Source organism: Candoia aspera, chromosome 8, assembly GCF_035149785.1.
Source record: "Candoia aspera isolate rCanAsp1 chromosome 8, rCanAsp1.hap2, whole genome shotgun sequence".
Classification (NCBI taxonomy): domain Eukaryota; kingdom Metazoa; phylum Chordata; class Lepidosauria; order Squamata; family Boidae; genus Candoia; species Candoia aspera.
The window spans coordinates 18004962-18025883 of record NC_086160.1 but is presented as its reverse complement, the minus strand read 5'-3'; the positions used below and the strand labels follow the sequence as shown (position 1 = coordinate 18025883).

The 20922-nt window shown below is 39.0% G+C and overlaps 1 protein-coding gene across 2 annotated transcripts in view; it reads right to left on the bottom strand.

Moving 5' to 3' along the window:
• Window positions 1–20922, bottom strand: part of CRACD (capping protein inhibiting regulator of actin dynamics) — a 120703-nt gene that overhangs the window by 28549 nt on the left and 71232 nt on the right. For both annotated transcript variants that reach the window (XM_063309987.1, XM_063309988.1), the window contains exons 3-4: window positions 3835–4003; window positions 235–370 (exon numbers count right to left, since the gene is read on the bottom strand). In XM_063309987.1, coding sequence (XP_063166057.1) covers window positions 235–354 — 120 coding nt within the window. In that variant the 5' untranslated portion in view covers window positions 355–370; window positions 3835–4003. The remainder of the gene's footprint in view (window positions 1–234; window positions 371–3834; window positions 4004–20922) is intronic.

Here is a 20922-nt window from a genome sequence, read left to right as displayed (position 1 = left end):
TGGCTGTTGCTTTCCTGGAACAGAAAGGCACAGCAGAGGGGGAGATGTCTCAGGAAGACATGGTAGCCAGATATTTGGAATGAATACTTGGCAAGCTGTGTGCAAGTGTCTCTGTCCAGACAGGCTTAAACTGGCTTAGAGTCGAACCACATCAGAACAGGACAAGAGCTGCTCGAAGACGTAGTGTGGATACGCTGTTACCTTTCTGGAAGCCCAGAATTTGCTCATTCTTACCTGAAGAGTTTTGACTTTGCCAACGAGATTATCTTGTGACATTGCTTGAATCGACTCTTCACTCTCTGCTCGCCCATCAGGCATAAAAATACTGTCATGGGAAAAGGCCCGTGTTCCCATGCTATAACTGGAAGACCTGGAAGGCAATTTGGATACATAGGATTTTATGTATGCCCCAAATTACAAACACAGTGGGCTTCCTGTGATACTTTCTTTTTTCTGCTACCAGGCCATTTTTCAATGTCTTTTAAATATATAATACATTGATTTCAGAGGAAGGAATTCACTTACACATTTACTTTCACAGCTCAAATAATGGGTATACATCTGGACCCAACTCCAGAGCTTCTACACAAGTTGCTGTCAAATTATAATTTGTATTATGAAAGAAAAATGTCTTACTAATGGGAAGCAATTCTAATAACTGTATGCCATTAATTTAATTCAATTCAATTTAAATTGCATTTAAATTATATTACGTTCAATCACATTTTGATTTTGTGTTCTCCCTGCCCATTTCTTTGCTGCTATCACTTTCATGCTGGCAACTGCAGCTGCCCACATGCAACTTAAAGGCCAAAGATGGTCCTTGACTTGGAAAAGGTTGAGCATCTCTGGCTTAAATGTTTGCCACAAGAACCATTCAGTGAATATGAAAAGGAACAGCTCTGTAGAACTGGGTTATTCACAAAACTCATCATCTGACATTAAATGTCAACCAGAACTGTGGCCTCCTCCAGACTATAGTTTCATCATCTTTGATGATTGGTTATGTGGTGGCTACTTACAAGGATTAGGGTCTATAGCATAACAATGTCTGTGTAGGCAATAGTCTTTCCATATCCTTGCCCTCTCAGTGAGGTTTTGGAGCAACCTTCAACAGCAGTGTTTCTCAATCCCATCAAGTTTAAGATATGTGAACTTCAACTCCCAGAATTCCCTGGACAGCATGATGGCTGGGAAATTCTGGGAGTTGAAATCTTAAACTTCATGAGGTTGAGAAACCCTGTTCTACAGGATGGTGCCACCAGGATTGCTGCAACTACACACTACCCATGCTGGCTGTGAGATTCTTTGGATTTGTAGTACGAACTTCACTGAAGGATACCAGCTTGCTTTATGGCCAGTTGTACTACATATAGATTTAGTTGTATTTCATCCCTTTTCTTTTCTAGGCATCTTTGTGATATGGACCTATTCATTGCAATAGCACCAGAGTTCCAAATATGGCAATATAACTGTTATGGTTCTGCTGTGCTTTTGCACAGTTCTAAGAATGTGATCATTCCAAAAAGATCAAGTTGTTATCACTTATTTTTAGAGTGCAGAAATCTGCCTCCCACTCCCATATTGAAGCATGCACAAATAGAAATGAGAAAATGTAGAAGATGAATAATGTTATGTGCTACCCTGCTTACAGAACTCCCTTGAACCTGTAGGCCTTGATATTTATGCCTTGATAATTACATAAATAATTCCAAAGATTATTGTTCAAAAATAGGAATATGTTGGGATTATTGGTATACTGTCATGTCTTTAAGGAACCACCAAAAAAGAAAAAGCAAGTTTGAGCAAATATGTGCTTGGAGCAGGCTCCCACTATATGCTCAACAGCCCATCTCCTTAAATGGCATGGTAATGCTATGACAACTGTTGCCATGATACATGTGAGTTACTCCTTAGGCCACCGTGATTACCGCATCTAAGGATGAGTTAACAGTAGAATGTTAACTGTTTGAACAGTTTAAGTTAAATTTAACATGGAATTGCCTCCCATAAATCAGGATTTTCGAGTCCTTCGGTGGGTAATTCTATATTTTATCAAATAATTGCCCGCATGCTACAGCAACCTGCAGTAAGCAAATGGTCTGTGTAAACGGTTCCACCATACAAATTTACTTTAAATGATATCGTATTTAATGATATAATTACAGTATTTTCTTATCAACAGGAGATTTGACTGATTTCAGGAGAATCAACACATGAGCATATTCTTTTTGAGATTACAGTACTCAGATACCTCTGTCCTGTCCCTTTCTCTTATTAACTGATCCCTCATTATTTTATTTATTTATTTATTTAATTGATTTTCTATCCTGCCTTTATTATTTTTATAAATAACTCAAGGTGGGGAACATACCTAATCCTCCTCCTATTTTCCCCACAACAGTGAGGTGAGTTGGGCTGAGAGAGAGTGACTGGCCCAAGGTCACCCAGCCGGCTTTCATGCCTAATGTGGGACTAGAACTCACAGTCTCCTGGTTTCTCGCCTATGACAGCTGTATTACACTTATTGAGAAAGAGGAATGTCCTCTACCTGCTAATCAATAGAAAACACAGACACCCTTCAAATAGGCAGAGCTTTCAGTGAAGAGCATCTACTGTGGAGTAATTTCCTATAGCAAAAAGGAATGGGCTGGTCAATGCTTCCAATTTTTCACGGTCCTTTCCCTTGGAAGACAGACAGAAAGGCAACAGGGGCAGTTTTCCTCAATCTGCAGTTGTCTCATTCCAGGCAACACTGCCCTTATGCCTTTACAGTCTACCTTGTATTTTAAAAAGTCACAGAAGTCTCACTAGAATGAAATGAGAGCCATCCAAGAGAACAACTGTTTGCTTTCCACGGGGCATTGTGGCAGCCAGTCTACATAGCTATATGGAGCTGGGGAGAAACATGTTTCAACTATCAGGAGTCTTGAAATTTCTAGAGCTTTAATGGTGCATTAAGGATATCAGGAGTGTTGAAAATGGGTTTTCTCTAGATTCCTGATCTCTTAATATTGCTGGAGCCTACTTGATGCCCTGGCCATTGTCTCAGTCACCGTTAACAAATAAGTTGGGTAGAAAAGAAGGTAGTCAAGAGGGCTGGTAGCAAAGCAAGCTTATTCCAATAAACATCTGATGATATTACCAGGATGACAACCAAGCTGAAATTCAGAGTGGCTTTAAAAAAAGTCAGTGTACTTTCTAATTAGAGCAGGGCTTAAAAGTAATTTTTTTTAAAAAAGACCTCTCTATAAAGATAGAAGAAACATAGATATTCATCTTTTACTATCTGTTATTTCTTTAGGTAGGTTGTAAATCAGCCTTTTGTGACCTGGTGATTTCAATTTCCAGAAATCATTGCCAGAATGACCACCTTAGTTGGGAATTTTAGAAAGGCAATTAATACCTGGAGGCCATTCATTCAGGGAAAACTACCCTATATAATTACACAAAGGAAGTAGCTGAAGCAGGGGTAGGTTAGAATTATTTCAGAAAATAGCCATGATAAACCTGATAAAATCTTGTATTGTGCCCTGGGCATGGTGATGTAATCAGTCTGATGGACAAGGATACAGAAACTACCATCTTGAAATTATTTCCTTTGGTGGGCAAATTACAGAATCAGTTCCTTCACAAGAAATGTTTTGAAGTAATACCATATGTGTGCATCAGAAAGATCTCTGATAACACACCACTTCCATATTATAGTCCCTTAATAAACACCAAGGGTTGGATTTCATTCAAATGAGTATTTTCACAATAACTACGGCCCTTCTCTTGGCCTGTCCTCGTGACATAAGACTCAGCAATGGCAACATGTCACAATTTCATTACCTCAAGCCATTATTGGTCTCTTCATCAGAAGACAGTGCACCATTACAGACATTTCCAAAGGAACTGCTTGCTTTCAACTTGGTGGCCTCACGATCTGGGGTGGTCTCCCGTTTTTTTCTCCTTCCAAACAACTTTTTGAAAGGCTGAAATTTGCTGCCTTTTTTCTTATCTGCAGATAATAAGTCAAATATATACAAGGGCTCATCATCATTTCATCCACAAACATTCTGAAAAATACAAACTTAGTTAAGAGGCCACTGAAAAGATGGAAGCCCAAACCAGTTGCAAGTCTATGCAAATAGTAGACATTGAAAGCACACCTGCCTGTTGCTGTTGACCCTATCTTGCGAAAACAAAATAGTTCATAAAAGTGTTCATCCTGTAGTGCTTTGGTGATCAAGAAACTATTCTTTAGGAAAGTGGAAGAAGACTACTTGCAACAATGAGAATGCTTCAGCACTATAAACTTGAAAGAGGAATGGCTTTATTTAGATTGTTATGGCATTAGGCATGATTTTTGTTCATCTTGCTGAAGAATGGCAAGTACAACAGAGGCTAGCCCTTATAATGTGGTGAAAGAAAACTGCATTTAGACTGCAGAGGATGAGAGCTTACGGCAAATGTTAATTCAGGTCTTGCTTTTGTGTATCAACATTATGCCTTGCCTTTATTTATGAGCACCTAGCAACCGCTATCTCACTATGTACTGTATCCATGCCACAGTACAGCACTGAAGTATTTATGGTGCGCCAAAACATTGACTCAGTTCTCAGTCATTGGTTAGTATAAGCGAAAGCTGTGCAGTGGGTAGGCTAGGGATTTAATTGAGTCTCTGGGCTATGAAAGACTGGGTGGAATGACCATGGTCCATGCATAAATGATGGGCATGGTCAAGATAGGATCATGGACAATATTACTTTAAAATTGCATTTAGCATTGGACTGCCACCTACACAGTAGGAGGCAACTTGTAAAGCTGTCTGCATTATGAGTGTGTAAAAAAGCATGGGTCCTGCAGTTATTCTTGTTAATCCATTCTCATTTACTTTATTTCCTTGAAAAAATATGAAAAATCAGAACTTCATCACAGCACACTATCAATACATTTCTCAGTTTTGACAGAGACAACTATCTACCAAGTGGTGATTTTTCAAGTTCTCCTTGTAACTCCTTGTTCATTATCTGCCAAAGGGGAGATATTTTTGATGAAGTGCAAAATGTATAGCAGTGTCCAGCTTGCTATAGCCAGGACACTGAAAATCTTAACAAATCATAGTGGCTTACAATTTGGTAAATGATATTTTCTTTACCCAAAAGGTCAGTAAAAATACAGCTCTAAATGGGGAAGAAAAAAACAGCAGGTCAGTATGAACCATTCTGAGAACAATTACACTTAAAATGAACTTAGACAGTATCATTATCAGCTGATATTTCAGTTTTACAACTGCATAACAGGAAATATTGGATTTATTCAAAGATCCAGTTAAAGCCAATACAAATAAACTAATATATGTTTCATTTTAAAAAAATAGCACAAAGCAAATGTTATTTAATACATTGTCATTTAAGGAGACTCTTAATGAAATTCAAGCTGGAAATGGAAAATGCAAACTAGATATACCATTTTTCTTTTTTGTCTAACTCATAACGACATCACTAAAACTAAATTGCAAGTGAAGCATCTAATTCCAAAACAAATTGCATGTCATGTGCTGCTAATACTATATTACTCAAACAGCAGGAACAAATTAATAATATTATAGATAAAAGCATATTTCCATTCCATGGGTTAATTTAGCAATAAATTTATTTTTTACAGGAGATGAATTTAAAAAACACAGTTTTAGGATCCATATAAATGAATTGTCACTTTAATAGCTCTGATTTGTTAATTTAATATTTTGTTGAATTTCAGATAGAAAATGATAAAAATTAAGAGGCCTCTTATGAACCAAATCCATCCATTTTGATTTAGATTACTTCCTATTTTTTTCTTACCCTAAGCTCATTCTAATCCATTTCTACATCTTTACTTTTTAAAATCTGTCCCAAAATGTGTCTGGATATACTGTATGTGTGTACTCCTTCAAAAAGCCTTTTTTTTTTCAATTCCTTTAAGATGTGCCTTTTTGTACATTTTTCTATTGTATACATTTTTGTAAATATTTGCTTGCTGCAACGGGTTTTATTTTATGCTTATCATAAAGTTCCTCATAATTTATGGATGTTTGAGCTGTGAACTGTAATGCAAAATTCAGAAAAGCACAAATTTAAGTTGACTGTATTTCTGTTAATATATAGAATCAATAAATACCAATTAAAACAGAACACTTTCTCCATATACTGTATGTACCCTACTGTTTGAGGCTATTCACCAGTTCTCATAGTTTTATTTCAAATATAATCCTACCACAATTGGCTTACATTTTAAAATACTTCTCCCTAAAAGTATTTTAGGAAGGCATGTTAGAAGTTGCCTCTCCTATATTTCTGACCATTGATTAATTTTGAAGCTCATTATTTTAAATGTAAGTGCAAACATTATTCTTAGTATTTTTTAATTTAAAAAACAAGAAAAAATTAAGATTTAATGTATCTCTGAGCCTCTGGACTGCAAGAAGATCAAGCAAGTCCATCCTCCAGGAAATAAAGCCAGACTGCTCACTTGAGGGAATGATATTCAAGGCAAAACTGAAATACTTTGGCCACATCATGAGAAGACAGGACACCCTGGAGAAGATGCTGATGCTAGGGAGAGTGGAGGGCAAAAGGAAGAGGGGCCGACCAAGGGCAAGGTGGATGGATGATATTCTAGAGGTGACGGACTTGTCCCTGGGGGAGCTGGGGGTGTTGACGACTGACAGGAAGCTCTGGCGTGGGCTGGTCCATGAAGTCACGAAGAGTCGGAAGCGACTAAACGAATAAACAACAAAAAAACTGAGCCTCTGGGCCTTAAAACTTTGCTGCAAATCTTGTGTCTTTATACAATCCCAGTTTAACATTTGAAACAACATACAGACTAATTACAGCCTCTTGTCCAAACAACCCTCCTTGATGTATCTCACTCTCAAAGAGGGACAAGAGCTTTTCAAACTAAATTTAGGAATTATTTGTGTGCTAGACAGGAAAAGAAGCCGGAGAAAGGAAACACTTCAGATCTCAGAAGAAAGACTAGTTCATACATCCATGCTGATGATTTGATGTTCAGCAAGTGTGTATGACCATCCTGGACCAAGATTGATCTCAACTATAACAAATAGAAATGTTCTGTTATATAAAAGGCAATGTGCTTCTAAAAGGCTCTGCATTGGTTGCCAGCAAGCTTCCAGGCCCAATTCAAAGTTCTGGTCAACATCTATATGTAGTACTGGAATATATCCAGTATCACCTCATCAAGACAGAATCTGCCCATCTGGTTAGACCATCTGAAGAGGTCCCCTCTTCCAGAGTTAAGAGAAGCACGGGCCAGAAAGCAGGTCTTTTCTATGGTAGACCCCTGAAAGTGGTACAGTATTTTCCTCCTAAGAATGGTGACCATATTTTCTTCAAAAATATAAAGGACGATCCTGAAAATGGAGCACATCTGAAAAAGGTTCATAAGGTTTAAAACATGAAATTGTTTATGTTTATAACTTTCCTTTACAAAGGAACATTCAAGAGCCAAACCAAGAAAAACTTTACAAAAACGTCCAATCTAATAAAAGTATCTAAAATCAAATAGTATATATAAACTTATTTTGAAAAAGACAATTCAGTTTCCGTATTTTTCACCTGAATGTGAAAAACCGTGCATTAAGTGGTGCCATTTGTTCAGTAAAAGTTAAATGGCCAAAATAAAGGACATAAGTGAGTTTTTGAAAAATAAATAGATCTAAAGGACAGCTTTCTGAAATAAAACACTGTCCTTTATTATAAGGGACATATGGTCACTGTACTCATAAGTCAATAATAAGACAGGTATATTCCAGGTAACACTGGAGAAGTAGTGACAGAGCCTTCTTATGCAGTGGTGCTGCTAGGGTCAGACATACAATGTACAGCCGTGCTCTAAATGCTACAAGACTGACTTCTCACAACTTAAAGGAAGTGAAGTATGGTGCATTACTATCTAAAAAGATGTTCCCCTAAAATAACAGTGAGCACAACCTAAATTCACTTAACAGCACCACTGTTTGGGAATTCAGGCAAGATACTGAGTGTTTTTCTTCAAGTTTCACAATAGCTAACATTAGAGTGAGAGCCATCAAAAAGCTAAAACTGTAGTAATAGCAGATGAATGGCCTAGATGATGCTAGGTGACAACCATGGGGGCGAACTTTGTAGGAACAGCTTGTAGAACACCTTAGGGTTGTCTACTGCATGATCAAAATATGTCCCAGCTATTAATCTTCCAGTCTTTGTAGATCTTCATATTACTGTGGAAAATCATGTTGGAGCACCTGCAATTTGTTTTGATAACAGTAAGATCAATAGACACACTATATGCCAGCCTAATGGAAAGTAAGATACTTGCTGAGATTTAAAACCGGTTAACCAGAAACAGTACTTGATTCATAAAATATGCTTCCCATTTTAGAGCTAAGTGAAGAAAAGCTGAAGCTTAACTTTGGTTTTGTTCAGCTATTGCAAAATAGGATGCTATAAATAATTAGTGCAAATTCAGAACAGCACTGAAGGATAAATTCCCAGGCCTTCATAAATTTTAGCCAGCATGAGTTTGCTAGAGTTTGGCAAAGATGCTTCCATATTACAGCATGTGCCCTATTTATAAAATTAAGAATCTTGTTCTAGTACCTTTTTGTCTTAATACAGAATATGCTTTCATCAATGCTGGCTAAAAGAACTATTTGAACATCTCTGGGAGAAAAAGAGCCTCGTGTGGCGCAGAGTGGTAGGCGGCAGCATTGCAACCGAAACTCTCACCGCGACCCGAGTTCAATCCCAGCGGAAGCTGGATTCTCAGGTAGCCGGCTCAGGTCGACTCAGCCTTCCATCTTTCTGAGGTCAGTAAAATGAGCACCCAGCTTGCTGGGGAAGGTGACGACTGGGGAAGGCAATGGCAAACCACCCCGCTACAGTCTGCCAAGAAAACTTCATGAAAGCGGCATCCCCCCAAAGGGTCAGACATGATTCAGTGCTTGCACAGGGGACCTTTCACCTTTCACCTGGGAGAAAAAGAATCTTCATTGTTTTTTCTTTTTTTAGTTTGACATGTTCAAAGATCTTACATTTTCAGTAAAAACCATATTTCACCCACTGCAATTTCCCCAATAATTGTTCCTGTGCTAGCTTTAACGCTGACTCTTAACTCTGCTGTTGTCAAAAAAGACGAAGGAAAGAGAAATGTAGCCAGAATATGGAAAATGGAATGTTTTAATCCTTCCATACCTAAATGTAGGCATTAAAAAAAAGATTCAAGACAGGGCTTGAAATAAATATAACAGCCTTTGGTATATAGGTAGTCCTCACAATGACTGCCCTGTATACTTCATGAGTATGGTGCAAAGATAATCATTTATAAAGCAAGTAGATAAAAGCAACCTTTAAGCAGCACAAGTAGTTGACTTTTGCTTTGAATGCTGATTGACCTAGTTAGTTAGTTAGTTAGCTTATACGCACACCAACTCCAAAGATTCCAAGTGGCTTACAAACAACAATGTAAAATTAAAAGATAAAAAATCAGTAACGTATCAATAAGGCCTTGATGAGTCACCATTAGGGCAGCAGAATCTTCAAATATTCTCTTGAAATACCCTTCAGAAGAGACGGGTTTTCATGGATCTTCAGAAGTAGAATAGGCAGGGGGTAAGCTGAATAACTGAAGTAGCTGATCCAGAGGCAGGTGGCATGTGGGGAGAAAACTCAAGCTGGGTTTCCTGTAAGCATTCCGTCAGATCTGAGATCCTCTGCAAGCCCTCGATCAGACTCAGGTTGGAGAAGGCAATCTTGAAGGTATCCAGGGCCTAAGCCATTGAGGGCTTGAACTACCACCTCAGATCACACCAGAAGCTGACTAGCAATCAGTACAGCTACTGGAATAAAGGTACTGTGTGGGTGAACCTAAGGACTATTTGGGGCGCTGCATGTTGAACTAGCTGAAGCTTCCTTCCACCTTGCCTCAAAGATAGCCCTATGGCTTGAGACTTCTCTGATCAGCTGTTGGCCAGGAAGAGCAGAAGTACTATAGACTTGAGGTAGCAAGATGGCTATAATAGTCTGGTACATACAGAACACTACAGTCCTGCTCCATTTCAGATGTAGAAGACTTGGATGACTGTCTGGAAGTGCTCAAAATATAATCTTTCTTTTACTTCCCACACATCCTTTGGCTCAAACAAACTGCAGCAGTCCTTATCAGAATGGCTAGATCAAAACATTGTCTACAATCCTAACAGATGAAAATGTTCAAAATTTATTGTTCATATATGGCTGTTTGATCCCAAGACTGATGCAATTTTGCAGGTATGAATATTATTTTAATCATCATTTCTGGAAAGGGATGGTGGTACCAGTTTTCATGAGTAAAATTATGATGAAAAAAATTGAAATTCAATTGTTTTTTGGTTTATTGGGCAACATCAGATTACTGTTGAAAAGCTTTGCTAAAAGTATGCTGGAAAAAATCCTTTTATGTTCAGGAGGGCTGCATTTTTCCAGATGTCACATTGTACAGCAAAACTTGTGAAAAAAATGGAGAACCCATATAAGCAACAGCAGATGGTACGTAGAAAGATCTACTTAATGTAAAAGTTGCTTGCAATTATTGAAAGCCAGCATTACCTTTCTACAATACTCCTCCTGTTTATATAAAAACTGGCAACATGTCTGTTGTAAATAACATTTCAGATATATTTGGGAGGAGGAACAGCATATTTAAAAACCTGCCAATGTTTCAGACCTGCATTTTTTTCTTAAAGCCAACCAATTTAATTTTCTAGTAGAGCAAGGAATTTCATTATTATGGAACTGCCACCCCAGCTGCAGAACTTCCTGGAGAACATAGTATATGCATGACATGTACATGGCGTGCCATTACATGTAAAGCAATCATTTAATAATGTGAAGCAACTTAGCATTATGATACTGTGTTCTGTAACTGGACAGAATTTTGGTCTGCTTCGTGGAAAAGGAAACTGTATTTTGGAGTTTAAAAAGGGATTGTATTCAATGCACAAGGACATCTGATAAGTCAGTCCTCCACATGTGTCATTCATATGACATCAACCTGCTCAGTAAAACAGACATCCAGCACAGAAGTCTACAGAAGGAATGTTTCAGATGCACTGGTTGCGTGCAAGCAAGGAGAAGTTCTAGGAAGCTAAAATAAAAAAGCTACCTATGTTTAATCATGGAAAAGAGCATCAGAGCAGACCCTGTTTTAAATTTGAACCAGACCTACATAAATTACCCACATATTCATTATTAAAATGACAGAGAAAACAGAGACACACTCTTTCTCTCTCGATCTCTCTCTGTCTATATATATATAAATAAAAATGCAGGAAACAAAATAATCTTCCAAATGCTTCTTCAATGTATTACTAGTCATTTGTCATATCTGCAGAGGATGAAAAGAAAAAGCAGCACTTTATCTGTTTGCATAAAAGGCAAATTACTCATTTTCCTTAGCTTTACTTCAGATTTTGTCACTGATCAGTTAAGTATCCCTACAGGCTTACAAAACTGAACTTTTATTGTCCCTGTGATCCAGAAAAAACAGTGTTTTTCATCACTGCTATCGTTCTGCACAAAAATGACGTATCTCGGTTCAGTTGCATTGGCAAGAATTGGTAAGCAATCTGCAGTTATCCTGTCACTAAAAAGGGAATGTCATTGGTCTACTCTAAAACAATTGACAAAGCCTTCACTTCGATTACTGAACTGTTAGCATAAAAGACAAGATTGCTCTGCACATGATCTATGACATAATTTACCGAAATGTTTCCAAAATGCTTTGTTTCCCACGGCACAACAGTAAAAGCTAAAATAGAAGAGAATATACATCGCTCAAGGTTGAACTGTGGAGTACACCAGCCAAACAAGCAAGCAAGCAAGCAAGCAGAAAACAATACTCCAATCAAGGAACCACTAAGGAGACAAGCAATCAAGCAGACAAGCAATAAGGCAGAAAACAATACCCTAATCAAGGAATTACCAAGGAGAAAACCACACCCCCACCAACACTGGCAAGGCAAGCTACTGTATATAAACAGGGAACAAACCTCACCCCTCCTCACACGGATGATGTTGGCTAGTCAGGCAATGAAACGTCTGCAAGAAAACAACCAGGCTCAGAGAGCACCAAGGACTCCAAAAACTAAAATGTGCACTGTTGGTAATAACCCCCATAAACGCCTCCTTTTGTAGCTTTACAACAACAACAACAACAACTTTTGGTTAATGCATCAATCACATCAATACCAAAGCAGTTTACTTGACTTACTTGCGTGTTTTATTTAACCCCCAAGTTAACAAACAACATGGAGGATCTCACTTATTATTATTCAACATCTTGGCTGCTCTCAAAAAAGATATTGCCAGTATTGTCACTTTTGGAATTTAAATAAAAATGGCAGGTGGATCCGTTAGCCTTGCATACTACTGTAACCTGCTTAGTCAAGCTCGGAATGCAATCCTCTAACACAGGGGTCCCCAACCCCAGGCCACGGACTGGTACCGGTCCGTGGCCTGTTAGGAACCGGACCGCACAGCAGGAGGTGAGCGGTGGGCAAGCGAGCAAACTTACAGCCTGAGTATTTACAGCCACTCCCCATTGCTCGCATTACCGCCTGAGCTCTGCCTCCCGTCAGAGAAAGCAAGCCCTTTGGCTGCTATCTCCAAACAGCGTGAAGAAAAAAGAATAAAAGGTCGGGAAAAAGAGGAAGCGCTTGAATCATCCGGAAACCATCCCCCCCCCCATCCGTGGAAAAATTGTCTTCCACGAAACCGGTCCCTGGTGCCAAAAAGGTTGGGAACCACTGCTCTAATATACACTCTCACTCTGTTAATATTTGCAGGATTAAAGAAGAGGAACATAAGCAAAGGGCATGGAACTCTCCAGGAACTCAGTATGAAGCAATATTTGATCTGGGACCTCCCATATATATACCCACAGACACACAATCACATCCATGGGATGCATAGGATGAAGATTTCTTCTATTCCCTCATCAGTCTGGTTTTTCCAATTCCCATCAGAAGTCCTTTTCTTCAGTATCTCATAAGTGTATAATGAAGTATAATGAAATATAAGTATAATGAAGTATGGGACTCAATCGCACCATTGTGACCTCCATCGTTACCTTTTTGACCATACCTTGTGGATACCCTTGCAACATCTCATCAAAGTTGCTTTATGAGGCAATGCATAGCCTGCAAAGTGTAAAGCAGTGTTTCTCAACCTTGGCAGCTTGAAGATGTGTGGATTTCCACGCCCAGAGTTGGCTGGGGAATTCTGGGAGTTGCAGTCTACACATCTTCAAGCTGCCAAGGTTGAGAAACACTGGTGTAAAGGAAAGTTGTACTGCTTGACTCTGCACATCACTGCATGAAGCATGCAAGCACAGAAGCCTTTTCAGCTACGTCAGAGGAGGCAGCTGGCACAATTCAATGTGCTCTGACAAGGTGAATAGCCTTGCCTGTATGGCATGAAGTGCCTCACTGATGTAAATTATGGCCAGTTGCACAGCCCCAGATGCTAGTAACTACTGAAAGAAAGTAGATCTAAATCAAGCCTTCTGAACACTCCATCTTCACTCAAAACTTAAGGATTTAGGATGTTTCTTCAGCAGTAGTCAGCACTGTATTGTACTGTGTTGTTCATATGTTTAAGATACGAAATGTAAAAAAGAGAAGAAAAAATAAATGTTATTTCCCATGGTGTGGTAAAAAATAACTTTCCTCTTGTACAAAGAAAGAAAAGATTGCCAGATCAAAACCACCCAAATAATTTGCTTTGTATTCTCCTAGCACTGTGTACTCCCCCACCCACTTTGGAAGCAGAAGCAACATTATAATTCCGATCCACAGAGCAAGCAGGCAAATGATCACTGAAGGCTCTGAAAAAGAGAGTAATTATGTGTTCCCAGTCATTCAGATGTCATTTTAAGATAATCATTATTCAATTCCTGAATAATCTGGGTGCAAGTCTCCAGCCAATATGGGTATCTGATCCTCTGAGCTGCAGAAATTAAAAGCCCCAGAGACTTGTAGCAGGTCTTCCATGAAACCAGGTAGACCCCAGAATTTATGAGCTTGGAAGAACAGGAGTAAACAACTATTTACATGGAGGCGTAGGAAAAGAAAACACTGGCCCTTGAAATGGTACCAAGTGATTGAGACCCCATCATAAAACTAGGCACAGCTGGAATTTGCTTGGTGTGAGGAATTTTGGTCAATTTTTGAAAACAGCAACAAGCTGTCTTGACACAAGTTACCCACCCTTATAATACAAGAGGAGCAAAACCAGAATTTGACTTAGATGCTAAAACGGCATGGAATTTGCTAATAGATTAGAGTTACTTGCTTCAGTACAATGGGAAAATGGCTTTTAAGTCCACCACAAGCCAGTGCAGATCTTGTCGCTCTTGCACTCCACAAAACCAGTTTTCCTCCCTAATGTGCCTCCATGTCTAATAAAACATGCATGACAATGTGTTTCTCTTGCACTCCTTAGAGAGACTGCCTGACTGCCTGCCTGGTACACCTTCTCTCTGCTTGTGTTTCACACTCACTCAGCAGGTCATAGTAAGGCATGTGTGGCCTGCAGTCGTGAGAACCAAGCGAAGAAGAAGTAGGTGGGCAACTGCTTGCAAATCAGAGGTATTGCAATGTGGCAGGGTTATCTGCTGAAGAAGAGCTATCCAAGAAAGAGGGAACGATGCAGGGACAGAACAGGGATCAGTATAAAAGCACAGATGGTATGCAAAAGATCTCACATTCAAACCTAAATATCTCCAGATAGAAAAGAACATATGCAGCAAGGCTGAGAAAACTTTTAACACTGCAAATCCACAGGTATTTTACCTATTTCCACTGGTTTGGCATTAAGGATTTTGTGAATTAACAGCTGATTTTAAGACAAAAATGTTTTCTTTTGCTGTCTTGCACTAATTGGCCCAGCTTTGATTGCTGGCATAGGGGGGGGAGGGGTTGAAGCCCTGTCCCTTTTTTCATAAGTCACAAATGTGACCCAACTAAAAAAAGATGGGGCTTTGATCATGCAGCTGTGGCTACCATCTTAACTTTTTTGACACCCCCCGCAAGATACTCCTTCTGATACAGCACCAATGTACCAATTCATAGGATTCCATTGCCTGTCCTCCAAAAAGCTTTCTCTCTGGGTAGTAACCTGGTATTTTAAAGTTATAACATTAATAGTAAATAATAATCTCCATCTCCATCCTTGGACTGCCCCTGAGAGCCAAAAACGGGAGTTTTAGGAGATGCAGTTACCATCAGATCTAGAGACCACCAAGTTGGGGAAGATCAGGCTGGATGGACCAAGGAACTTATACAAAATAAGGCAGCTTTACACGCGCCCCTGTGTTCATTCTTCACTCAAAGAATTTCTCATTATTTGCCTCCTCACAATCGGGGGACTTTTTATACCTGAGAAAAAGGAAGATATAATACAAAAGCAGAACTAACTACATATGATCATGGCTCCTGGAGACAGCTAAAGATACCCTGAGAGGCTCCTCTACTTTGAAAAGAAAAGAAAAATGAAAGAAAATCAAAATCTAGATGAATGATTAGTCAGGACTATCTGGCATTTTTTTCAGCCCCCGAAGCCTTAGCCCACCTTGATCAACCTTGTGTTGGATTATTTGGAGTTTTTGCTATCTGCCTTTATAAGCAGACACGCATCCTGAAAACTGAACAACTTATCCAGTAATGACTTCCACGGTACACTTACCATCTTTGAAGATGGTTTATTGGAATAGGTTGAACCACAAGCTCAAGAAGTCACTGTATCCGTTCATTTCTCCTGGGATTTCTCAGATGAAAGGTTTGATCCAAAGGTTAGCTGCTTTGGCATTTACTGCCTTTTGCAAATGTGGGATCTCAATGTCCAATCAATGCATTATCTTGATAGGAAATTGCAAAGCATTGGTAAAATTAAAAGAGGGAATGGTGACAGATGTTCTTGGGCGTTGTCTCAATTTGCAAAGTATCTTCATCTGCGATCCTATATTCCCTGAGGAATAAACCTCAGAACTTAAGACTTACTTTTGGCTAAACATGTACAACCGTTATAGAACCTTTACCTGTCACCAAACAATAGTTGTACAATGCAAATATTGTTACGAAAAGGTAGGATCCAGCAATTACATAGCAATATTTGGATCTGTTGTCCCATAGCTAGGAATTGATGTGAAAACATAAAGACATTTGCCTGTTTATAGCAGAAATAACAACAATGTACAACTGGCATATTTTAAAACATCGACGCAGGCATTTCTAGAACAGGACTTCTAGTTGCTGAGTAACAGCTAGTAGAAGAGCCTCCAAATATCACTGTTAATGTTGAGATTCCCTTCCATGTTCTGCAGCCATGGAGATTAAAATGGATTATTGAACAGAAAATATTAGTTGTGTATCAGATACAGTTTTACTGCCAATTAAATGAGGAGTCAAAATTCTTCCATCAATGTGCAAATAACTGCAGTTATTGTTAATGGAAGCAAGGTCAAACAACAGACAAATGGAAAACAAACTGATCCTCTTGGATCTGTACATGGGTTTAATTTGCACATATACTTTAAAAAAAACACACAGAGAGAGCTAAAACTGACAGGAGCCAAGATCCACAAATAAGAATCACAGCAAATTACATCTTCATCCATCATTTGCACCAGATATCAAAACCAAGCACAAATCTCTTCCATTATCATCCTACTTTCAAGTCAGAGATCACTGTATGCTTCTCAGTTCAAAGAATAAGGCATTTTACTTACAAGGTTTCTTAAGCAAATTGATCATTCTGGACAATTGCAAGCCAGGGATGAAAAAGGACTTTCTTCTTTTGATCCTCTTCAAAAGAACCACTGAATCTATGAGATCACGAATGGAAAATTTTATCCCCAAATCACTTAAAGGAATATTTGAAAGCAAATGAAGTTTGTGTGGGCACAGCCTGGTGGATCTTGTTGAAAATACATGGTCTATGTTTGGGTTTAAAAAAAAAAAAGAAAAAGGGGAAAAAAGGAGAAAGAAAAAACCACCCACAAATGTCTTTGCAAAAGAAAGAAGCTTCTAGGAGTCTTGTTCAAGAAAAATCAGTCAAAAGTATGATCAAATTATAGGCAGTGTGTGGTGGGAAAATAGAAGGGGGGGCTTATTTGCCTACGCAAGCCCCCAACCACTCTCCCCCCTTCACTATTTAGTCAGACCACAATCTATCTGTAGACTGTTTTAAAAAGGAGCTAAGAGACATGCTACAAACTGTAAAGTAGCTGGGGATTTCTGCTCCTTACCAGCCCACAACTAATGTTACACACACACACACACACACACACACACACACACACACACTAATCTGTTCAATCATGTCTGATTCTCAGAGACTGCCTGGACAAGTCCCTGCAATTTTCTTGGCAAGGTTTTTCAGAAGTGGTTTGCCATTGCCTCCTTCCTAGGGCTGAGAGAAAGTGACTGACCCAAGGTCACCCAGCTGGCTTCGCGCCTAAGGCAGGACTGGAACTCATTGTCTCCCAGTTTCTAGCCCAGTGCCTTAACTACTACACCAAACTGGCTCTCAAAAATATAAAAATGGCAAGACCTAAATTCTCACAAGGTATTTGCAATTCATTTGCTTGATGATTTTAGACCAATCTCTTAACCTCTGCAGAAAGGGGTGCACCATATCTGTGTCTGTGTGTGTGTCAAAAAAATTTAGATTATCAAAGCCCCACCCCCTTTTCACATGCAATATTAGGTTGGGGCTTCAATTGTACTGTCATAGCTACCATCTTGACCTTTTTTTTACCTTTTCTCAGCCTCAGTCTCTAGATCAGACTGAAAAACATGTCTCCGTATTGCTGCTCCAAAATATGTTCCTGAAACATATTTCAAGTACCCTGCTCTTTGAGAAGCCAAAAAAGTAGCTGCTGCATGCTTAGGGGAAAAAAAAGGAAATTAAGATGCTGTGTCACCTTTTCTATTAGTTTGCAGTGTGTGTGTCTCTGTGTATCTGTGTGTGAAGGTGGAATGGAGCTGGAGAAGGTATTGACAGATGGAATAAAACTTCCTGGCCTACCAATCACTTTTGAATTGAAGCCATTTTCTGCATAACTTCTTACTCTGGTCACCTTCACTGGAAACTTTGCAAGGGTGAACTAGAGATGAGAAATTGACCATATGTTCTCTTTTTCTACACCATCATTTATTTTCCTAATGCTTTTTTGCCAGCTTGTTTCCTGGAGCTTCTTGTACACTTTTCCGAGCTACAGGCTGAACAAAGCCTTTTGATTTTGAGTTACTGAATGCAGCTTTTTGTAGACCATGCACAGAAAGCCCAAGGCATGCACAGAATACCTAGGTAGGTTGTATGAAACAGGGGCCAGATTCCAAGGGTCCATTCTCTCACATTGAAAATTAGGAAATGGCTCCACTCGAAGGAGCCAGAGGTTTGGTTCACAAGCATACTTGCCCAGAGTTAAGTTAACCAACCAATCCAATTTTCCAGATGTTGGATACTTGAATCTATGGTCAGCTTTTCTTCCCACCTCTACCCAGTGCTTCTTGAGACTATGCCAAATCTGCATCTGGGCAGTTTCCAAGTCACTTAATCTACCATCAAGATCACTATGTCAAAGCCTTCAGAATGTTTTTACAGTTCCTATGAAATCTTTTTTGAGTCCTATTTATCCTTCATCTAAACTCTTTCTCTTTCATGGTTTCTGTCTCCCCACCACCACCATCACTAATAATTTTTCTTCTAGGAAAAATAAATAAACCATGAGCCCAATTTTGGTTGGCTGGCCTGTTAGTGCAGGAGCAGATGGTCTTTTAGATAACCTGGTCCCAAGCCACACAGAGCTTCCTAGATTACAATCAAGCATGTTGAATTTGCGGAGAAATAGCCAGTAGCCAGTGGCATAAATACGCTCCATACACCCAGTGTCAGTTAGCAGACATGCACCTGTGTTTGGTATTAACTGCAGTTTGCTAGCAACTCCAGACACAGCACACTGCAAATGTCTAGACAAGGTGTTCTCTGAATTTTGATGAGGATGGTCAGGCTGTCAACTCCAGCCAATACACACACCTCCAGCACACTTCCCCCTGTTACAACTCTCTCTTTTTCAATATTTGGCTTTTTACTGTACTCCATTGGGTTCCTGTTTTTAAGTTTGTATGCCACCCAGAGTCAATAATGTTGGGCAGCCTTAGAAATCTTAAATTTTAAATATAAATAAATATTTATAAGCACATTGTACCACTGAGGTCATGTGAGCATTCGAAGTTAAAGATCTAACAGCTTTCCGAAGATAAGACAATTTATTACAGTCAGAGACCAGTTCAAAAACAGAAAGAAAACCAAGTGTGAGACAACAAATAAAAACCACAGTAAAACTCAATAATGATAAAACTGGTATGGTAAAGTTGTGATGTATTTTACACATGGTGAAACAAAATCTAGCCATGTTAAGAGAAATAAGATCACATTGATCAAATAATAGCAACTGTAAATAAAATAGATCTGGGTGGCCTGGAAATCTGACTAGATGGGGTGACATTAGCTACAATTGGGCATCTTTATGATAGGAGCAATATAACAAGACATGAGTTGGTGTTTCATGGACTGGTTCATCACATAAGCAAAGTCTTTGTTCAGATGAGACACCCATAATTTCCCCTTGAGAACAGCTGTTGAGAGGGCATTACATCTTGCCAGGGTTAGGGCTCTTCTGAATCTGGGAGCTATTATTTGGTTTAGATATCTAGCCAGCTTGAAAAAAGGTAAATGACTGCCCATTAATACATCTTTGCTCGTAGCTTGTACACCCCTCTTCAGTTCATTAATCTTACAAACACTGATTCACCACATTCACCTGAGTTTGGTGAAAAAGGAAGCCAGTTTCAGTTGCTTCATATAAATGATATATGGCAGTTTATAGAAGCATCAATTGACCATCAGTGCTAATTAAGCAGCCATAATTGGTTATTAAGATATACAAAGCTTAAGTCACTGGGGAGAGGGGGCAACCTGTGATCCTCTAGATCTGGAATCCCCAGTCTGGTTCCCATCAGTGTGCCTATAGGCTTTTTCCTTGAACCTACAGATCCATCTCAAATCTGACATGTATGGGAAATGCCTCCTGACCCAAAATGGCTTATAGTTTACTAAAATAGGAACATTCAAGCCATCGTTAGTTGAACAAGCCATATTCTTTGCACATAATAACCAGGTCCCAATTGGTAAGTACACTGGCATACTTCATACTAAGTCAAAAAGCAAACAGACCCCATTCTGCTTTATTTTTACGTGTATCTTGGCTTTTAATCTCTTAAATTGGATTTAAAAGTGAGTAACGGCCTTTAGGGCTTATAGCTACTTCTTGAACTGAACCTCTGATATATATTTTTCACTCTTGTTTTATTAAAACAAAATATGTAGTACCTTCCAGCCAAAGTTGGCCATCAGACCTGGGCTGCAAAACACAAATAATTACTAGATGGCAGCAACATGTTACAGTTTTCCAGGTCTTTTTGCTGCCATCTAGTGTCATTTAGATTTTTGCACTCTGTATTTGGTAGCCCTAGTTAAGGGCACTGAAGATCACCAAGGAAATCTAAATTTACAACCCTGTAGGACACCAATCTCCAATCAACATACCTGCTCAGCAGACCCATATTCCCATAAACTTTGAAAGAAAGCTGACCAAAAGCTTAAGTTGTCTGTATTAGTACAGATAAACACTAGGAAGAGAAACTAACTAAATTTAGCAAAAGTGTGAAAAAAGATCATCACCCTTATTCGGTTAGATGCAAATAAAGCATAAAGATGTCTGCAGTCCTATGAAGAATAGTGTTGTCTATGCAAAGAACACCATCTGGATTTTAAAAGAGCTGGCTGCTCACGA